General features: G+C 35.8%; 1 protein-coding gene across 1 annotated transcript; it reads right to left on the bottom strand.

The window, feature by feature from the left end:
* dnase2 (deoxyribonuclease II, lysosomal) lies at window positions 1-17,784 on the bottom strand. The gene is made up of 7 exons (NM_001114738.1): window positions 17,720-17,784; window positions 17,378-17,496; window positions 14,022-14,181; window positions 10,769-10,859; window positions 8,697-8,861; window positions 5,057-5,269; window positions 1-591 (listed from the first exon to the last, which is right to left on the bottom strand). Exons 2-7 carry the CDS (start codon window positions 17,467-17,469, stop codon window positions 209-211), a joined length of 1,104 nt encoding a protein of 367 aa, NP_001108210.1. The 5' UTR covers window positions 17,470-17,496; window positions 17,720-17,784; the 3' UTR covers window positions 1-208.
* Window positions 17,785-18,323: the final 539 nt, after the last annotated feature.

Raw genomic sequence — 18,323 nt, 5'->3', positions numbered from 1 at the left:
TGTATTCCTTTATAAGAAGGCTCCACTAAAGAAGTTAAACACTAAAGAAGATATTCTGATATTCTGAATTGGAGCGTTCTTTAAAAGGATTTACCCTGTATACTCCTTCACATATTAGCAGAAGCGTTTGACCTCATAATCGTACCTGTTTGACACCTACACCTGCACTGCTGAGATTGTGTTGTTCTTTCTGCTGAGTCCAGCTTGTTCAGCGAAAGCGCTGGGCTTGTTCGCACGTCTGCACTTCTCCACTGCAGCTCTCACACTGCAGGGCGGCAGAACGATAGGCCTTCCACACCACAGCATCCCGACGGCACACCGTACCTCCACCTCTCTTCTCCTCTGCCTCGTCCCTGTTGATGTCTCCAACGCAGACCCAGCCGCCAGACGTCCCAGAGCTGGAGCTGACGGCCCACTTCGAATGATCCTCTGTGGCCTTAAATGTGACCTTCTGCCCTGGGGAAATGAGGTCTATGTTGAGGACTTCCCAGTTTGGAGAGCAGTCCGAGGGCAGGATGCCGGTGGAGCGACGCCAGAACTGAACCAGCAGGTTAGACTGAAGTGTAGGAGCCACCCAGGAGTGATACAAGTCTGGATATGAGCAAAGACATTACAGAAAATATGTTCACACTTTACAATGCGCTTCCTAGTTTGGTTTCAGAGGGGTTTTTCAATATGTTTACATGGATAAAATTTCAGCAAAATCAAAAATAATAATAATTAATCTTACAGACTTTTCATACCATGTACAGTGGGCGAAATGAGTCATGTTTTTTTCCTGGGAATAATATTTCTATAAGAGCTGTTGACATGGAATTGAACCAGATTTTGGTAAAAACCCAAACATTACAAACATAAAAATAAAACCCAACAAAAATGTTTTCAGGATGTTTTCTGTCATCCTGAGGCCACCGGGTGCGAGGTCCCTTTCATCGCTGCTTGCAGCTTTGTTATTGTAACTCATGTTTCAGGTTTTTTTTGTTGGGTTTTATTTTTATGTTTGTACTGTTTGGGTTTTTACCAAAATCTGGTTCGATTCCATTTAAAACCTGAGAAAAATCACAAATTTATGCCAAACATTCTCCTATCAGGAGGTGGCGCTATGACTGTGACTCAATATTGGCATATAGATGTCTTCAGGAGAGCAAAATCATCGAACCATTGAATTTTCAGGCAGATTTGATACTGTTTGGCTGAGTTATAAGGCAAACTGCCTTCTGTCAGCAGGTGACGCCATGACTGTGACTCAGTATTGGCATGTACAGTAGATGTCTTCAGGAGAGGAATCTTATTGAACTTTAATTTTCAGGCACATCAGACATTGTCTGGCTGAGTTATAAGTATGTCCTGTTCCGTGGCGAAGCACTGAACTTTTTCAGTCGGCTACAAACACACCCTTTGAGGAAAACTCTAGATCTTCACCAATTAGCATAACAAAGGCCTTTGAACTAAACTAATGGAACATGGATTTGTTGTGATAAAATTTGTGGGAGGAGTTTGTTACACTGTAAAGTATGTAATTTCTTGTTGCCAGTAGGTGGCGCTATAACTAACTGGATATTGGCATGTAAACGTGTTCAGGTCAGGACTACGTGTGAATTTTGAGGCAGATTGGGCAATGCAATGCATGCCTGAGTTATAAGAACATACTGTTTTGTAGCGAATCGTCAAAGTTTGAGAGGCCGCCACAGACACACCCTTCGACAAAAACTTTAGATCTTCGCAATTTAACATCGCCAAGGCCTTTAGATAACAAAATCTAATTTTAATTTGATCTGATTAAATCCCTAGGAGAAATTCTTTAAAATACAACGCCTGTAAATTGCAAAAACAGCACTTTTCCGGCACTTTTCCAACTTCCTGTTGGGTTTTTGAGATTTTGCTCCAAGAGACTTTTTTGTAGGTATTGGCGTGTTTGAGGTGTGTGCCAATTTTCATGCATGTGTGTGAAACAAACGTGGCTCGGGGGCCAGTCCGTCAAATGTGCATAGGTGGCGCTGTCAAGTCATTTTGCAACACCCACTTCTGAAACCTAAAATAAACGTAAATTTTCGCCACTTCTGTGGTGTTTGCAAAGTTTTGTGAGTTTTCAAGCATGTTTAGACCCTCAAAATCGCAAGAAGAAGAGGAAGTAGAAATGGAGCAATTCCAATACGGCCTACGCACTGTTCCGGTGCTCGGTCCCTAATGAAATGACACAAGGAGAAAGTACTGAACTACTGAAATGCATTTAATACTTTAAAGACTTTTTTGGTAATGGCAGCTTAAAGATGCCTCTCATATGGAGAATGAAGTCACCTTCATGCTCAGGTGTGAGTATTTATGCGAGTGTAAAAATCTTGATGGTTCTTTGGGTCTCGTCTATCAAATCTGATCTTTATTTTGTATTTTCAATTGGGTTTTAATGAGATTGGCTGGGCAATTATACAGCTTGATTTTCTTTCTCTGAAAGCATTTGAGAGTTTCCTTGGCTGTGTTTTGGATCATTGTCTTGCTGAAGTGTGCACCCTGGATTCTTCTTCATCATCCTGCTAACGCAGGTGTTGGACTAAAGCAGCTGATATTCATTTACACTGATGAAGGGCAGAGGATTGCTGAAGAACTACTGAGAGATCTTAGCTGCTGTCTGGGCTTTCACTCCCTTTCTTCGTGTGTTTTTTCCTGTGTCATTCCATTTTTATACACATAACTTTGTGTAACTTTATATATGGATTTCTTTGGTTGTTCTCAACATCTGGTGAAAATTTCAAGTCAACATCACCTTTAGAAATATGCTTTTCATTTTTTATTCTTTTTGAGAAAAATGGTGACCCGTTCCCCCAACTGTATATACTGCTGCACTCAGATGATTTGAAGAGCTTCTATTATTACTTCCTAAAGTACTAAAAGCATCTGCTAAATGAATAAATGTAAATCCATGGTGAAAAAAACACTTAAGCTTTCTCATAATATTCATACCACCATCAGCTCTATTCTCACAGTGTCTGAAACAGTTCAAGGATCCAGTATCTCTAAACCCCGCCTTCTCCACTCTACTGGTCAGATGATAGGCCCAGTGTGTTGTGATTGGTTGACTGCTTGCATGTTGTTAACCAAACACCTGTTACGAAATCTAAATTTCAGCTCATTTTTAACACTTGTAAACAAACTTAAGAGGGAATTTCTTTGCTTTCCTGTCAAAATGAGCCAAAATGTTTCAGGCATCAAGTACAACAAGTGTTTAAGGAATAAAGCAGATGTTAATAGCTAAACAAATTTGCATGAAATAGTTTGTATGCAAATTTGCTTAAAACACCAAATTATCCTATACATTGTTTTAAGTGCAGCTGACGTCTCACTCGTATAGTTTAGAATGGGGAAAAGGTGCAACGGTCAATATGGCGAATGAAGCCCCACCTTCTACTAGAGAAGCCAATCAGTGATCGCTATAGACTGAGGATTCTATGGGGGGGAGGGGCTTGGTGCATACGTGAGTTTCTGCAGATTTTATGTGATTTGAATGTTTAGAAATGAAACTAAAGAGACATGTTGTTTAATTTCATTGGCGATTTCTATTATAATAATTTATTCGTAAGCTTGGCAAGCAATTTTGGAGAATTTGATGGTTTCCTTTTTCAAACAAAACACCAGAGCATATTGCCTGAGAGGTGTTTCAAAGATGGCCGCCGAGTGAAATGGCTTGCCTTAAAGAGACTTTGTTAAACTAATAGTTGAGCCTAAAAATTTAAACATGTTGATAATTTATTTACCTCAGGTCATCCAACATTTTCATCAATAATGCATTAAAAAAAATGAAACTGCTGTCACAGTGTTTCATCTAATGAAAGCTCCCGATAATGATAAGAAACATGAATATTTCAGAGATCTCTAAAGCATATAATAATAAACTAGTTTTCATAAACTCACCTTTTCACACATTACAATAAGACTATGAATATAAAAACATTTATTCAAGCGCATTGCTCACAAATGCACTTCTCACCCGCTCATCAGTTCGAATACAGAGCTGTTTCCTCACTTTGGCCACTGTTTGAGTTCCTGTTTCTTGCACAGACTGATCATTTCACTTTAAAAGACCTCAGTGTATCATCAAGATTCACAAGTCTTAAAGGGATAGTTCACCTAAAAATAAAAATGCACTCCCTATTTGCTCTCCTTTAAGTGGGTCCAAACCTTTATGAGTTTCTTTCTTCTGCTGAACACTAAAGAAGAAATTTGTAGAATGTTGGAAACCATTAACTATTGACTTTCATAGTAGGAAAAACAAATACTAAGGAAGTCAATGGTTATACAGGTATCAACATTTTTCTATGTTCAACATTAGAAATAATGTCAAAAAGGACTAATACAAGGAGAAGATGAGTAAATGATGACAGATTTTTTCAGTTTGGGGTGAACTATCCCTTTAAGTGTGCAATTCTGACTTGTTTTTACTGACATAGTCATGGTTACAATTAACTTGCATTATATGAATCACCAACGAATACAGTTTTTGCTAAAAGTTAATGTTGTACCAAGAAAAAAAGTCACCTAAATCATCAACAACCAGAAGAAGAATAAATTAAAGACACATTTTCATTTTTAAGTAAAGCTGTGTGTATAAGTATATATAGTAAAGTATAGTAACCACACTGAAGTGAACTTTAACACTGATAGCTGGACTGACAGAGTTTCAGTTTACTAGAACCTCTATGTTAAGCTGGACTGACACAACCTAGATTGTAAAAGTGATATATAAATAAAGATGAATTAAATTGAAAAGTATAGTATAGTATAGTATAGTATAGTATAGTATAGTATAGTATAGCTTTTAACTTGGCATAGGTTTCATGGAGAGAGAAAAAAAAAAAAAAAAAAAGAGTCCCAGTAGTCAAATATGTGAATCTAGAACATATTTGAATAGAAAAAGTTTTTTTTTTTTTTTAAATGACATGACCTAACAGATTTGCTTAACAAATAAGCTAAATACTCAACTCTAGATCAATTTACATTTGACTAGCTTGTATTATTAAAGCATCTCTTACACCATTATTTCAGTGTTAAAAAGGATTCTTACCATTTGCAAACGATGCACCTTTTGCAAAGCTGATGAACTCCGTTTTAGCCAGTGAGAGGAGTGAGATGCTGCGATTGGACGGGGAGGAGGAAGTGTTGTCCCATCTGTCCAGTGTGTGTTTACAGAGCTGAGCCATGGCAGGAACAGCAGTGGCCAGTGAACCAGGGATGCTGCAGTCGAAGATGTGAGGCTGATTGATTTTCAGCTGCTCACCTGCAGAAGATACAGTTGATGTCAGAATTATTAGCCCCTAGTATAATTTCTGAGTAACGGAGAGAAGATTTTTTTCAACACATTTCTAAACATATTAGTTTTAATAACTGATTTCTAATGACTGATTTATTCTATCTTTGCCATGATGACAGTAAATAATATTTGACTAGATATTTTCAAGACACTTCTATATAGCTTAAAGTAGCATTTAAAGGCTTAAATAGGTTAATTATGATAACTAGTCAGGTTAGGATAATTAGTCAAGTTATTGAATAACGATGGTTTGTTCTGTAGACTATCGAGAAAAATATATAGCTTAAAGGGGATAATAATTTTGATCCTAAAATTGGCTTTTAAAAAAAAGTAAAAAACTGCTTTATTCTACTCAAAATAAACAAATAAGACTTTCTCCAGAAGAAAAAATATTTTCAGACATACTGTGAAAATGTCCTTGCTCAGTTAAACATCATTTGGGAAATATTTAAAAATTTAAAGGGGGCTAATAATTCTGACTTCAACTGTACATGGCAACACTTGTATTACTATTCAATATATAATTTACAATCATAACTGTTTCTTAATAATCATGCAGTGTACAAAAAAAATATATCCTATATGTCCTATAAAATATTTCCTGAATTGAAACATTCTCTAATATCATTTAAAATTATACATTATATATGCACATATATAGAAATATACATTCAATAAAAATGTTTTATCATCTAAATATTCTTACACAGGTTAATAAAATTCATTGCATTGTTGTTGTTAATCTTTTGTTGTTTTCATTGATACTATTATAACTTCATTATTATTATTATTATTATTATTATTATTATTTTAATACAGAATTTATTACACAAAAATACAATTATTTTTATAATGGCGCAGTAGGTAGTGCTGTTGCCTCACAGCAAGAAGGTCACTGGTTCGAGCCTCGGCTCAGTTGGCGTTTCTGTGTGGAGTTTGCATGTTCTCCCTGCCTTCGCGTGGGTTTCCTCCGGGTGCTCCGGTTTCCCCCACAGTCCAAAGACATGCGGTACAGGTGAATTGGGAAGGCTAAATTGTCTGTAGTGTATGAGTGTGTGTGTGAATGTGTGCGTGGATGTTTCCCAGTGATGGGTTGCGGCTGGAAGGGCATCCACTGCGTAAAAACTTGCTGGATAAGTTGGCAGTTCATTCCGCTGTGGCGACCTCAGATTAATAAAGGGACTAAGCCGACAAGAAAATGAATGAATGAATGACATTAACATTTTTTTTATTGATAAAATGTATATTTTTAAATAATAGTAATACTTATGCTAAATTTCTTACAAATAACTCAAATTATATTATTTGAAAATGTATGAAATTATTATAAAATATAAATTAAGTATAATCGGCATTATAGGAATGTATGTCTTGTTGATGTGCCTTCAGGAACAGGATTTGTTAAATGGCACACTGCTTAATGTTATCAAAGAGTGCTGATAATAATTCTGTGGTTTAGAGCACAACACTGAATGGACCTGAAGAGCAGCACAGTGAGAGGTGTTGTCACTATGGTTACTCTAAAAGTCTCTATGGCAACTGCATCCCATACATATTTTGTCTTTAGAAATGACACATGAAAAGGTTAGTTGAATGCATATCAAGCAAACTTTCCAATATCAAATGTATCGATAATTAAATATTTTAAACAATGTGATTTCGTATTTCCGCAGAATTGATGCACGTTTCAGGTTTCATCAGTTCAAAAATCACGCACAAACTTTAGCAGAGTGCACAACACTGGTGCACTGTTTGTGTGTCTCAGCCTTCTCTACCCAAGTCTCTAAAAAGTTAGTTGCATGTAAATTGTTTCTGTCTAGGTTTTTTCTCCTTCACTGTTGTCATTTGGTGAAGTTTGTTCCTCGCCACTGGCTTGCTTGTGTTTGGACTTTCAGCAGTGAAATATAAATCACACTAAACTAGGGTTGGTCGATGTCGACCAATCCGTGTTGTTATAATGGCGTCCACAAACTTGGTTGGTAAGAAAAGGAGAACAACCAACAGCAACCAACAATATATGAGGTTTTCACTAAAATGACTAAGTACAAGCATGAAAGCGAAAGTTTGAAGCAGTGTACTGACGCTATGACATGTTACCTGATAGATTCAAGACCGAAGAGTCGCTAAAAAGAGACAAGGTTAATTAAATATGACATTTAACAACTATAGTGAGGCACGAACCAGCGGTACAACCTTGATAAACTGTCTGACGTGCACTGCCCTCTGGGGTTTTGTGGTCAAACCCCTTGCTGGGCTGACAGCTGGAGCTCAGACGTGTACGTACGCGTATGACTGAGTGTGTGTCACGTGATGTGCATTTTCAGTGGTATAGTATAGAAAGAGGGTTTTTTTTAGAAATGCTAGATGAAACACTTGGGAACCCCTGTGGAAGCCTTTGGGAACAACTGTGGTCGGAACAACTGTGTTCTCTGAACTCCTCTCAAGCGCTGGACTTCTACATTCCGATTGCTTGCTGCCGAACAGCATCATAGCTCATTACCATAAAGTTAGTTTCAACTCTCCTCGACGCCTCGGCGGCTCCCATTGAAAAAATGACTTCCAACTACTTTGACGCTTTTGCCACTTTCGGTGTGAATGTACAGTAAGATGTATTAGTGTAAACACACCAGATGGGGCACACAGGGCGTCGCCGAGCAGCGCTTCAGGTGTGCAACCCCCTTAAGTCTGTATTTTTCACGAGCTGGTTGCTGCTGCGACGGGGGTGGGGCAGAGGATTGCGATGCCGGCTTAGCATCGTGATGTCTATCGGCCATTGGCGATGGACGATGACATCATCTATCGACCCAAACCCTAGACTTAACTGAACTAAAATGAACTTCAACTCTGAAAACTGGACTACCACAGTTTCAATTTAGTAGAACTTCTGTTACACTGCTTTGACACAATCTACACTGTAAAATCACTTTACAAATAAACATTAATTAAATTAACTGGAAGTAAAGTCCGTATGAACCGGAAGCTGCAACCTTTTTTTTCCATATTGTGGAGCAGTTCTTAGAGAAATGGAGTATTAAATTAGAAAACAGTGGGTGTGGCTTGTTTTTTATGCTGTGAGCTGATTGGATGTAGTAAAGTAGGCATTTCATTCAGAAAGATCGGGAAAAGATTTTTTTTATGAAAGTAAATACAGGAGTAGTTAAAGCCACCAAATATAAAATGGGACCAATATTTTAATTTTGCTCCTTTATTTTAGTGAAAACTGTGGTAGGCAATGAGAAGGCTGGACCAGTTGTAAAAATCATTTTTAAACTGACAAATAGAGGCATACATTAATATTGCATAAAACATGGCATGCATAACATTTTGTATTAATGCATGTGCAATATTTCCCCATGTTATTGAAAACCTTATTATTAAAAGCACTGAATCATACCTATGGTCTGAAAGCGCTCGAACGGATATGTGACACAGATGAAGTTCTGGCCATTACTTATGCCTGAAGTGGGGTAAGAAAACTGGCCCTCAGATTTAGGAGGAGGGAAATGAGGAGTGCTGTGGACCAACCAGAAGCCCTGCTCTTTATCAAAGACGACAACTCCTGGAACACAGAAAAATAATATGTACATTTGAATCTCATAAATGAAATGTGTTTTGTGTTTCATTAGCTAGGTTTCCATTCAAATATGCGTTTGCGCAAAACTGCAATATGGCACGATACATTTGCAAATAAAGCACAGTTTCCATCCAACGAGTCAAAGAGAACAAAATCATTCCTTCCTGATAAACTAGCACCAAATAACAAAAGAAAAAATGGAATTTGCTGTGGTCGGAGAAAGAAATGTGGGTCTTTTTCTTATATAAAAAATTAACTTTGACTCAGAAGATGAAAGCAAAATACAATGAATGAACGGTGGCTTATAGAAGCTTTTTAGGAGTGCAGACACTTAAAGTTCTAAAGGTAATAATACTGATCCACTTTAATTACAGACTTTGGCTGAGGGATTTCAGAATGACCAAAACAATAGAGAATTGCACATAATCATTTGCAAGGATGTACAAAAATCATTTGCAACTTGAGGAAAGGAATTAGAATCTGCTGTTTTATGCGCAAAAGTGACACAATGATCCGGGCCCGGTTTTTCAAAAGTAATCCACTAGGATTTTGGATAATGGATTGGATCAAATCTTAAAAATGTGTTTTTCAAAAGAAAAGACAGATTCCATAATCGGATTAGATCACGTAATCCAATCTGTGTTTTGATCCGGATCAAACCTTTAGTTTGGGTTTTTCAGACCTTTTTTGTAGGATTTGGATCACTTTGATTAAAAAAATATGGATTAAACTGATCCCATCAGAGGGGTGGATTCAGAGTGGATTTCATGCCCAAAATGTATTGAAAACTTTAAAAATGTATCATGTAAAACTATATTTGGATAATGCAGTATCTTACAAGATATCCTATTTATTCCTAAGGTTTTAATTGTATTTGTTCATCCATCAGGCTACAGTGATTAGGTAGGCTTTAACATATTCAGCCTTTCAGTATAGGCCTACAGCAAAGTAGAAAGAGTTTGGCCTCATAAAATAATCCCCCAATCAGCTGTCAAAATTGACCAAAAACAAAAAATTTTATTCTTTCATTAATTGATATATATATATATATATATTCATCACAATAGAAAATATTTTTGTTTTTAGAATATTTATTAGTGATGCATGTAATGATTACAGAATTATCACAAAAAAAAGCAAAGAATGGCAATCACTTATATTTGAAATCACTTTCAACAATTGCAAAGAGACTGAAAGGGCAGAAGCACAGCTTCATCTGGCAGAGAAACAACTGACTCTGACCAAACTGCAGCGAACCAAGGCCAGACTCGAGATTCGCCTCCTAAAGACTTTGCTCAGTCAAGCTGGTCTCTCCAAATCAGATGAGGAAGTCTGAAATTGTTGTGGAGTTTTTGACATGAAGTCTTTTTTTTAATTCAATACATCAATATTTGAAACTTGTTATAAATATCCTCAATGTACAGTGTTTGTGTTGATGGTCTCAGATGAGCGAACTGCTGGAAGAGGTTGGGGTGGGGTTTTTCTTGTTTTTAGTTTTGTTTTTAAATGTATTTTGAAATGTTCAAATCAAAATAAAAGTTATATTGACCCCGCACTGTCTATTCTACTTGTTGCTCTTTACATATCTATAGTTCTACATAGTGATTTTTAGTGATCCTGAAAAGTTCCTATCTGGAACAGATTGATCCAATCAGTTGTTGCTATGAAAAACTGGCTCAAAAAGTAAGCTGGACTACATGATCACGGATCACAAAAAAAGGATTACTAAATCCGGATCAATTTTATCCAGATTAAACCGTTTGAAAAACCGTGCCCTAAAGATTGAACAGGTAGTTTTGAGAATTCTGATCTGAGAATGTGAGAAATGTACCAAAGCCACAGAGAAAAAACGTAATCGCTTTAATAACACTTCGCTAATAGTTCAATCGCACCTTTAGTGTGGCCACAACTCCTGCTTGCACCTTCAACCTGCTTTTGTTTTGGTGGCTGGTCATTATATAAGATGTATCCAACATCACCTCCCTGGAAGAAAAGTTAAAGTTTAGAGCTTCATAAAAAACACTGCGTGACATAGAAGATGATACACCCTATGAGGAGCATGTGATCTAAGGCACGAGTTCCTCTTTTATTATGAAATAAGTGTGTGGATATTAAGCCATAAATACACTTTTGAGTTTCAGTTTGAGAGTGAATCTTGCTGTATATGTGTGTACATTTCAAAGGCACGTAATTAGATTAGTCAATTTATTAGGGGTCTGACACTTTTAGATGCGACTATAAATTGAAATTGATTTTTAAAAGACGTATGATTAAACCTTGTGATGTAAATGCAAATCGCAGCAGTTGTAATACTTCTGCAAAAATATGCAAACTACAGAACGAATCAAGCTGAGTAAGCTTCTCTTAAACAAGCTAGAAAATTACTGATAATGAAAAAAATATGTTGCGGAAAGAAGAACTAAGGCTTGTTTAGACTAAGCTGGGCATTTGATTTTTAGGGTATGTCTAGCCTACATCATAATATCCTTAACTAGAAATGGCAAAAAATAACTTTTAACGTAATAAATACATTTTTAAAATGATATGAATTTTTCAAAACAATAATTATTATTATTATTAGCCCTACTTAAACTATAATAATGTAATGAAAACATTGATGTCGTGCTCATGTGTTTTACATGTTCATTTTACGAGAATGGCGTAGAGCAGGGCTATTCAATTTGTCCGGGCCCTCTAAATAGTGTGACCAAGACATCAAAAATAAAGTCAACAATAAGTCGAAAAACGGCTGCTATAGTTATGAAGTGACATGTGTCTGTTCAATACAGCACAAGCTGTAGGTGAAGGCTGCGCAGAGCGTGAGTCACCTGACATTAAGCGAGTGGTACCAGCAGCCGAAAACGTTTGGGATACTTAAACTTAAAGGCTTATTAACGGCACATTTCTGTTGCATTAAACTAAACTGCTGCAACTAAACAAAGTTGTGCCATCTGTGCGCTAGCTTAAAATTCAGAGCTTATACACCAGGGCTAACACGCATGCTCACTGGATTAACTACAGCCATTCACATATTGAGTAGAAAACATCTCACACCGTAGCGGTGAGAGTTGTGTGTGGCTTTCAGTGGCATGTAAACAAAAGATATGTAAGAAAAATTATTATAAATTATTAAAATGATTAAGTATATATGAACGCACATGATAACAAGAGTTCATTTATATACTTAGCTAATATAAACCTTAAATTTACATTAGAAGTGATAACTGTGAAACCATAATTATTCTTCAGACTATATAATCGTACAACCAAAATCTATAATTGTTGCATTCATAATTGTTATGCAGTTCAAAACATACGGAACCCCGAAAGGGACGTAGTGGAGGAGAAAAAAATTGGCTAGGTGAAAAAAAAATAATGGGTGAAAGAAAAAAAAATGGGGAGGGAGGAAAATATATATTTCTAAGTTTTTGCGTGCTCTCGCAAAGTTTCTCCACAAACACTTCCTGTTCACTTCACTCACGTTAACCCTCCCGTTTTTGCCGAAATTCTCCCGTATTTTACCATTCTATCCCACTTTCTTTACATTACTGTGCGTCGATCGTCGCCTTTCATATGCTACCCCTGAACCAGTAATGCATGTATAAGCGCTGACTGACAGACGAGCTCCATACAATAAACTGATCCCAGATCAGTTTCTGTACGCGCCATTTACAAAGGAGCACAGAGGAGCGGGTGTTTGTTTAAACAAATACACTGAATTTGTAAACATCTCCGTCCAGAATGTTTTATTGTAAACAGCTTATTTTCTCTTAAATGAGCACAAACCCTTTCTAAAGTATGGACTGCTTTCATTATTGATCTGTGCATTCTTACAGAGACACCTCTGTTATCAAACTAAACAAAACATGAGATTCATTGCTGCTCACTTGTTTGATATCAGAAGTGTCCCTTTAAATGGCGCGTACAGACGCTGATCTGGGATCAGTTTATTGTACAGAGCGCGTCTGTCAGTCAGCGCTTATACATGCATTCGCTGGTTCAGAGGTTGCAAAGTGAAAGGCAACGATCGACACACAGATTTAATGTAAAGAAAGTGGGGTAGAATGGTAAAATATGGGAGAATTTTGGCAAAAATGGGATTGTTTACATGAGTGAAGTGAACAGAAAGAGTTTGTGGAGAAACATCTTTGCGAGAGAACGCAAAAACTTTGAAATATATATTTTCCTCCCACCCATTTTTTTTCTTTCACCCATTATTATTTTTTTTCACCCAGGCAATTTTTTTCTCCTTCACTACGTCCCTTCCGGTGTTCCGTAATACAACATATGAATGTGTCTGAATGAAGAAAAAGCCTACTTAAGCAACGCACTGCTTTTGTTGTGCTTTGAAATACAACATTTGCCACATTGTACAATGCACTGATATAGTTTCAATATATACAATATATGATCATTTAAATGTAGAAAAAAAAACAATGTGGGGGTCTTTAAAGAGCAAAAATACAACATATGAGCTCTTATATGCTGTTGTGTCATTACTCATTGCAAGTCATATCTCTCCTGCCCCTCATTTGGATTGCTTTTCATAAACTGTCCCCCATGACAAACTAATTGAATAGCCCTGGCGTAGAGTTTCTTTACAAAGTAGCATCACCAGTTTCTGTCATGCCATGAATAATACAGTGTTTTCATTCATCTTCACAGGTCTGTGTGAAGAGAGATCATTAGTGTGCCATCTGTACACGAAAATTGTCAATAATGCAAATGAAGAAGCTTTTTTGTTTGACAGTACATATGAACATACCATTAATTTAGCAGAGGTCAGCCTGATTTCACCAAGTGCTAGATTATCATCTATGTTGATCCAGCAACAGCATTCCAATCAGCCAATCAAAACTAAAGGATATGTTTACCATTTATGGACTAAGTTTAGGCTTACGGTTAGATTTATGCACGTCTACATGATTGTTACCCAACTATTTTTCCCCTCTGGTTTTGGGAATAATTTACAGTCATGGTTGAGTGTAGGGGTAGGAAATAGGTTTGCATTACATTTTCAAACAAAAATTTGAAGGATCGACATAGATGTTAATCCGGCATTGCATAATCATATGCAAAATCATGATGTGCTTCAGCATACAGCTTTATATAATGACAGTTATGTTGCGCGAGGGTGAAGTGTACCTCATATAAAGGCCCTACTGTTCTGCCAACAGCACTTTGGGTATCATTAACTAAAGTCGTCCCATCTGTCCATCCTTCGCTCTCTACATCCATGAAAAGATACTTCAGTCCCTCCTCCAGAGGTGTATGATGCTCGTGTGGGAGTTTGTACAAGTAATACCTGGAAAAACACAGACAACAGAATATGCTTTGCTTTAATGATTACATACTTTTTATGTATACTTGTTTTAATTACAACAAATGTCTATCTGTGCATGTTTAAACTAACTATTCAAATAACCGCCTTACAGATAGATTGATTGTATTTAATGATGCTATGGTTTTAAGCAGTGTACACATACAGTATGCTACTATGCTATGTGTGCTGTGAATTAGATTTTTTTTTAAATATTTCTTTTTTTATAGTTATATTATACATATCTAAAGTTTTAAATATTTTATATTTGTCTTAGTTTCCTTAGTAGTACTAATAGTAGTAGTAGTAGTAGTAGTAGTAAACTTTATTGTCCTTGACAGGAAATTTGTTATGGGCATCACCATATTGCTGCAGACATTCCATGAAAACAAACAATAAAAACAATACAAAATAGTTACAATAATTATAATGATAATTAAGATAAAATCTTGTTAAGTAAACCCACTAAAACAGGTACAAAGGATCTCTTATATCAGTTCAACCTACACTTTGGGACTCTATATCTCTTACCAGAGGAAATCAGTTCATAATTTGGACACAAAAATGAGTTGGATCATTCAGAATCCTTTCCACCTGATTGAGGACACAATTCTCAAATAAAACTTGAGGATTAAAATATTCATCATGCCCAACAATTTCCCATGCTGTCTGTAAGAGATGCATAAACTTAGATTTACACTGTACAGATAGGTTGGCAAACCACACAGTGATGCCATATTTAACAATGCTTTCCAGAACAGCTTTATAAAACAACATCATGAGCTTCTTGTTAACTCCAAAAAGACGTAACCTTCGTAAAAAATACAATCTCTGGTGTAAACAAGAACAAACCCACTCTATGTGTGTTTTCCATGTAAAAGAACTATCAATGTAAATGCCCATGAACTTATAGGTCTCTGACTGAGTAACAGGATGGTCGTGTACAACCACTTGACGATGGTCATCTATACACTTTGAGTCAAATACTATCTCTTCAGTTTTCTTAGAATTTATCTTTAGCTTATTTTTATCATGCTAATCAACAAACCGGCTAATTTCTGACTGGTAGATAACACTAATATCATCATTCTCAAAAAGTAAACTTGGTATGGCTGTGAATATAAAAAAAATTCTGTGAAAGCTTACTTGAACATTCATTTGTAAAAAGTGTGAAAAGAGTAGGTGAGCTGACACAGCCTTGTGGAACCCCAGTACTATGGTTCTTTTCATCTGAACGGATATTTTTAACCTTTACAACCAGAGTTCTATATGCTAAAAATGAGAAATACCTTTTACATATGAATGGGATTATATTTAGCAGTTCCATCTTTTCAATTAACAAATGAGGTTGAATCGTATTAAAATCAGAACTAAAATCAATTCAAGACTTCACACTTAGCTGATAATTTATTAAAAGTTTGTTTGGCATGCTGTCCCGGGAGTGAGCCCTGAGCTCAAGGGATCCTCGAGCCCGGGGCTTCCTCCCGTTCGCAGAGCGAGAGGGGAGCTTGAGCTCGGTGGATCTCAGAACTCCCTGGCTGCGGTAGCTAAGGGAACACGTGAGGAAAGGGGCTAGACAAGTGCTTGATTGTTATGCACAATATATATCTTTGGATGGTGGGAGGAAACCAGAGAACCCAGGGAAAACCCACACAGAAACGCCTACCGGCCTGGCGGGACCAAACATTTCATAATTACAGATGTTAATGCCACAGGTCTAAAATCATTATACTCTGAGGGCCTCGCCATCTTGGGAACAGGTACAATTAATTAATGATTTTTTTCCACAAACTGGGAACAATGCCTAAGACTAACGATTTTATTAAAATATGGGAACCCGAGTCAGTTCATCAGCGCAACATTTAATAGTATATGGAAAAATTCCATCTGGACCTGCAGATTTATTAGAGCCAGTATGTTTAAAATAAAAATTAATCTGCTTAGGATCACACAGTGGCCTATCATAAGAAACACCTTTAAAAGACATTGCATCAGAACTGTTCTCTGGAGTATATTCACAATTCTCAAATCTTAAGAAAAAGTAATTTAACTCATTCACTTTCTGTGAGTCATCACAGAAACATTTAGCTATAACTCATATTTCTATATCTAAAACGGTCTGTGCTTTTACATCTTATTATACCCCATATTTTAGATTCTTATTACTATATTAATATTATATATTAATATTATAATACTTATATATATATATATATATATATATATATATATATATATATATATATATATATATATATATATATATATATATATACATATATATATATATATACATATATATATGTATATACATATACATACATATACATATGTATATATATATATACATTCCTTTTTAAAGGTCATGACAGGTGGATGTATAAGCATTTCACTCCATATCCTACGTTGTTTGACTATTTGAAAACAAAAATTAGACTTTTATATTATTAGGTCAAATTATATGAGGTCATGAAATGGCTTAAACGATTGTAATGATTTTGGAGCCTTGTGCTAACTTTGTGGGCTTTTTTTGTTTGTTATGTTATTGTTGTTTCAATTTACTTTTAAACGGGCAACCACTTTGAGCATTTTCCAGTGGTGTTTTTACTTTCATGTAGTTTTTGCAATAATAATAATCACTGTAAACCATTCAAAAGTTCAGAGTCAGTAAGAATTGAAAATGTTCTGAAATAGTATATGCTCAGCAAACCAAAACCACGGTAAACAAGAGGAAGATTAGTATTCCTTTTTTTTTTTTTTTTTTTTACATTTTAACATTTATAAGCCGAATTTTCAGCATCATTACTCCAGTCTTCAGTGCCACATGATTCTTCAGAAATTATGTTAATATGCTAATTTTATGCTCATTAACATTGTCGACGTTTCAAATGTTTATAGTGTTTTTTTGTTTTTTTTTGCACAATTGTTGAAAAATGTTGTTAAGAAATGAAGTGCAAAAATATTTGTCTCTAATCTACTTTTTAATATAAAAGGCTCACATTGTCCTTTTAGGATATGCAGTATTATGACTTCAAATAAGATATGACATGTAAGGTATGAAAAAAATAAAGAAAGAATTAAAAATAAAACATACTACACTGATTGAACAAAGTTGGAGTGCCTTCAAGATCATGCATGTACAATATTGTGTATTTTTATATGCATTTAAATATATACAAACCAGTCAACAGGTTTCCCTTGATCATTATAACATGAGATGGAGGAAAAGGCTCCTCTTGAGGCATGGAGGAGGAGCAGAACATGAAGAAACATGATGGAAATCCGCGAAAACCTGAAACACTACAACAGTTTCTTCTGTCACTCAAGAGTTACTCAATGTTTAAAGACAATCTTTAAGCAAGTTTACAGTGTTAAGCTGCACGGTAACAGTCTTTTAACTATATTATGTCAGTAAATGTTTACTGTAACGCGTTATATTTACTTATGGTCTAAATCTGTAACTTAACATAGCTGATGATAATGACGGTCGCTATTTACGTATTAACAGAAATCTTAAGTTTACCTTCGAGGGGCAGGAACTCTGCTGAGCCTAAACTGTAAGGAATAATATCAGTTCATCCGGACTGAAACTTTAAAACCCTCATGTTGTCACATGAAGCAGGTTCATTGGTTTTAAAGGTAGAAGTAAAAATGAATGGAGCGGCACTCTTATATATTCAAAATGGGTGGGGTTTGGTAGACGTTATTTTATTTATTATTCTTATATTTAATTATTACTTGAACTATCCGCCTTGCGTAGTTAATTCAAAGTCTATTACAGTTTAATCAGTGTTTAATATCGTCGATAGCGCTGCTAAAAAACCCAACTAGTAAGATTTGTCACGTGGTATATGTTACTTTTATCATTGTTGTTTAGGAAGAACCAATCACAGTCGAACAGGGTGACATGATACAATTAAAAATAATATATTTATATCAACTGTGGAGGGGAATTACATTATTAATGACAGAAGCATATTCTTCAAATCAATGTATTTAAAATATAATAACGTTTTACTGCAGAAATGTCTATAACCAAGTCAAAAACTATACTTGAATATGAATTGTGTTTAACGGAGTAATAGGTGATATGAGCCTCAGAGCGCCTCCTGAAGTATGACTATTTC

Source organism: Danio rerio, chromosome 16, assembly GCF_049306965.1.
Source record: "Danio rerio strain Tuebingen ecotype United States chromosome 16, GRCz12tu, whole genome shotgun sequence".
In the NCBI taxonomy this organism is placed as follows: Eukaryota; Metazoa; Chordata; class Actinopteri; order Cypriniformes; family Danionidae; genus Danio; species Danio rerio.
This window is presented reverse-complemented; position numbering and strand designations above follow the sequence as displayed.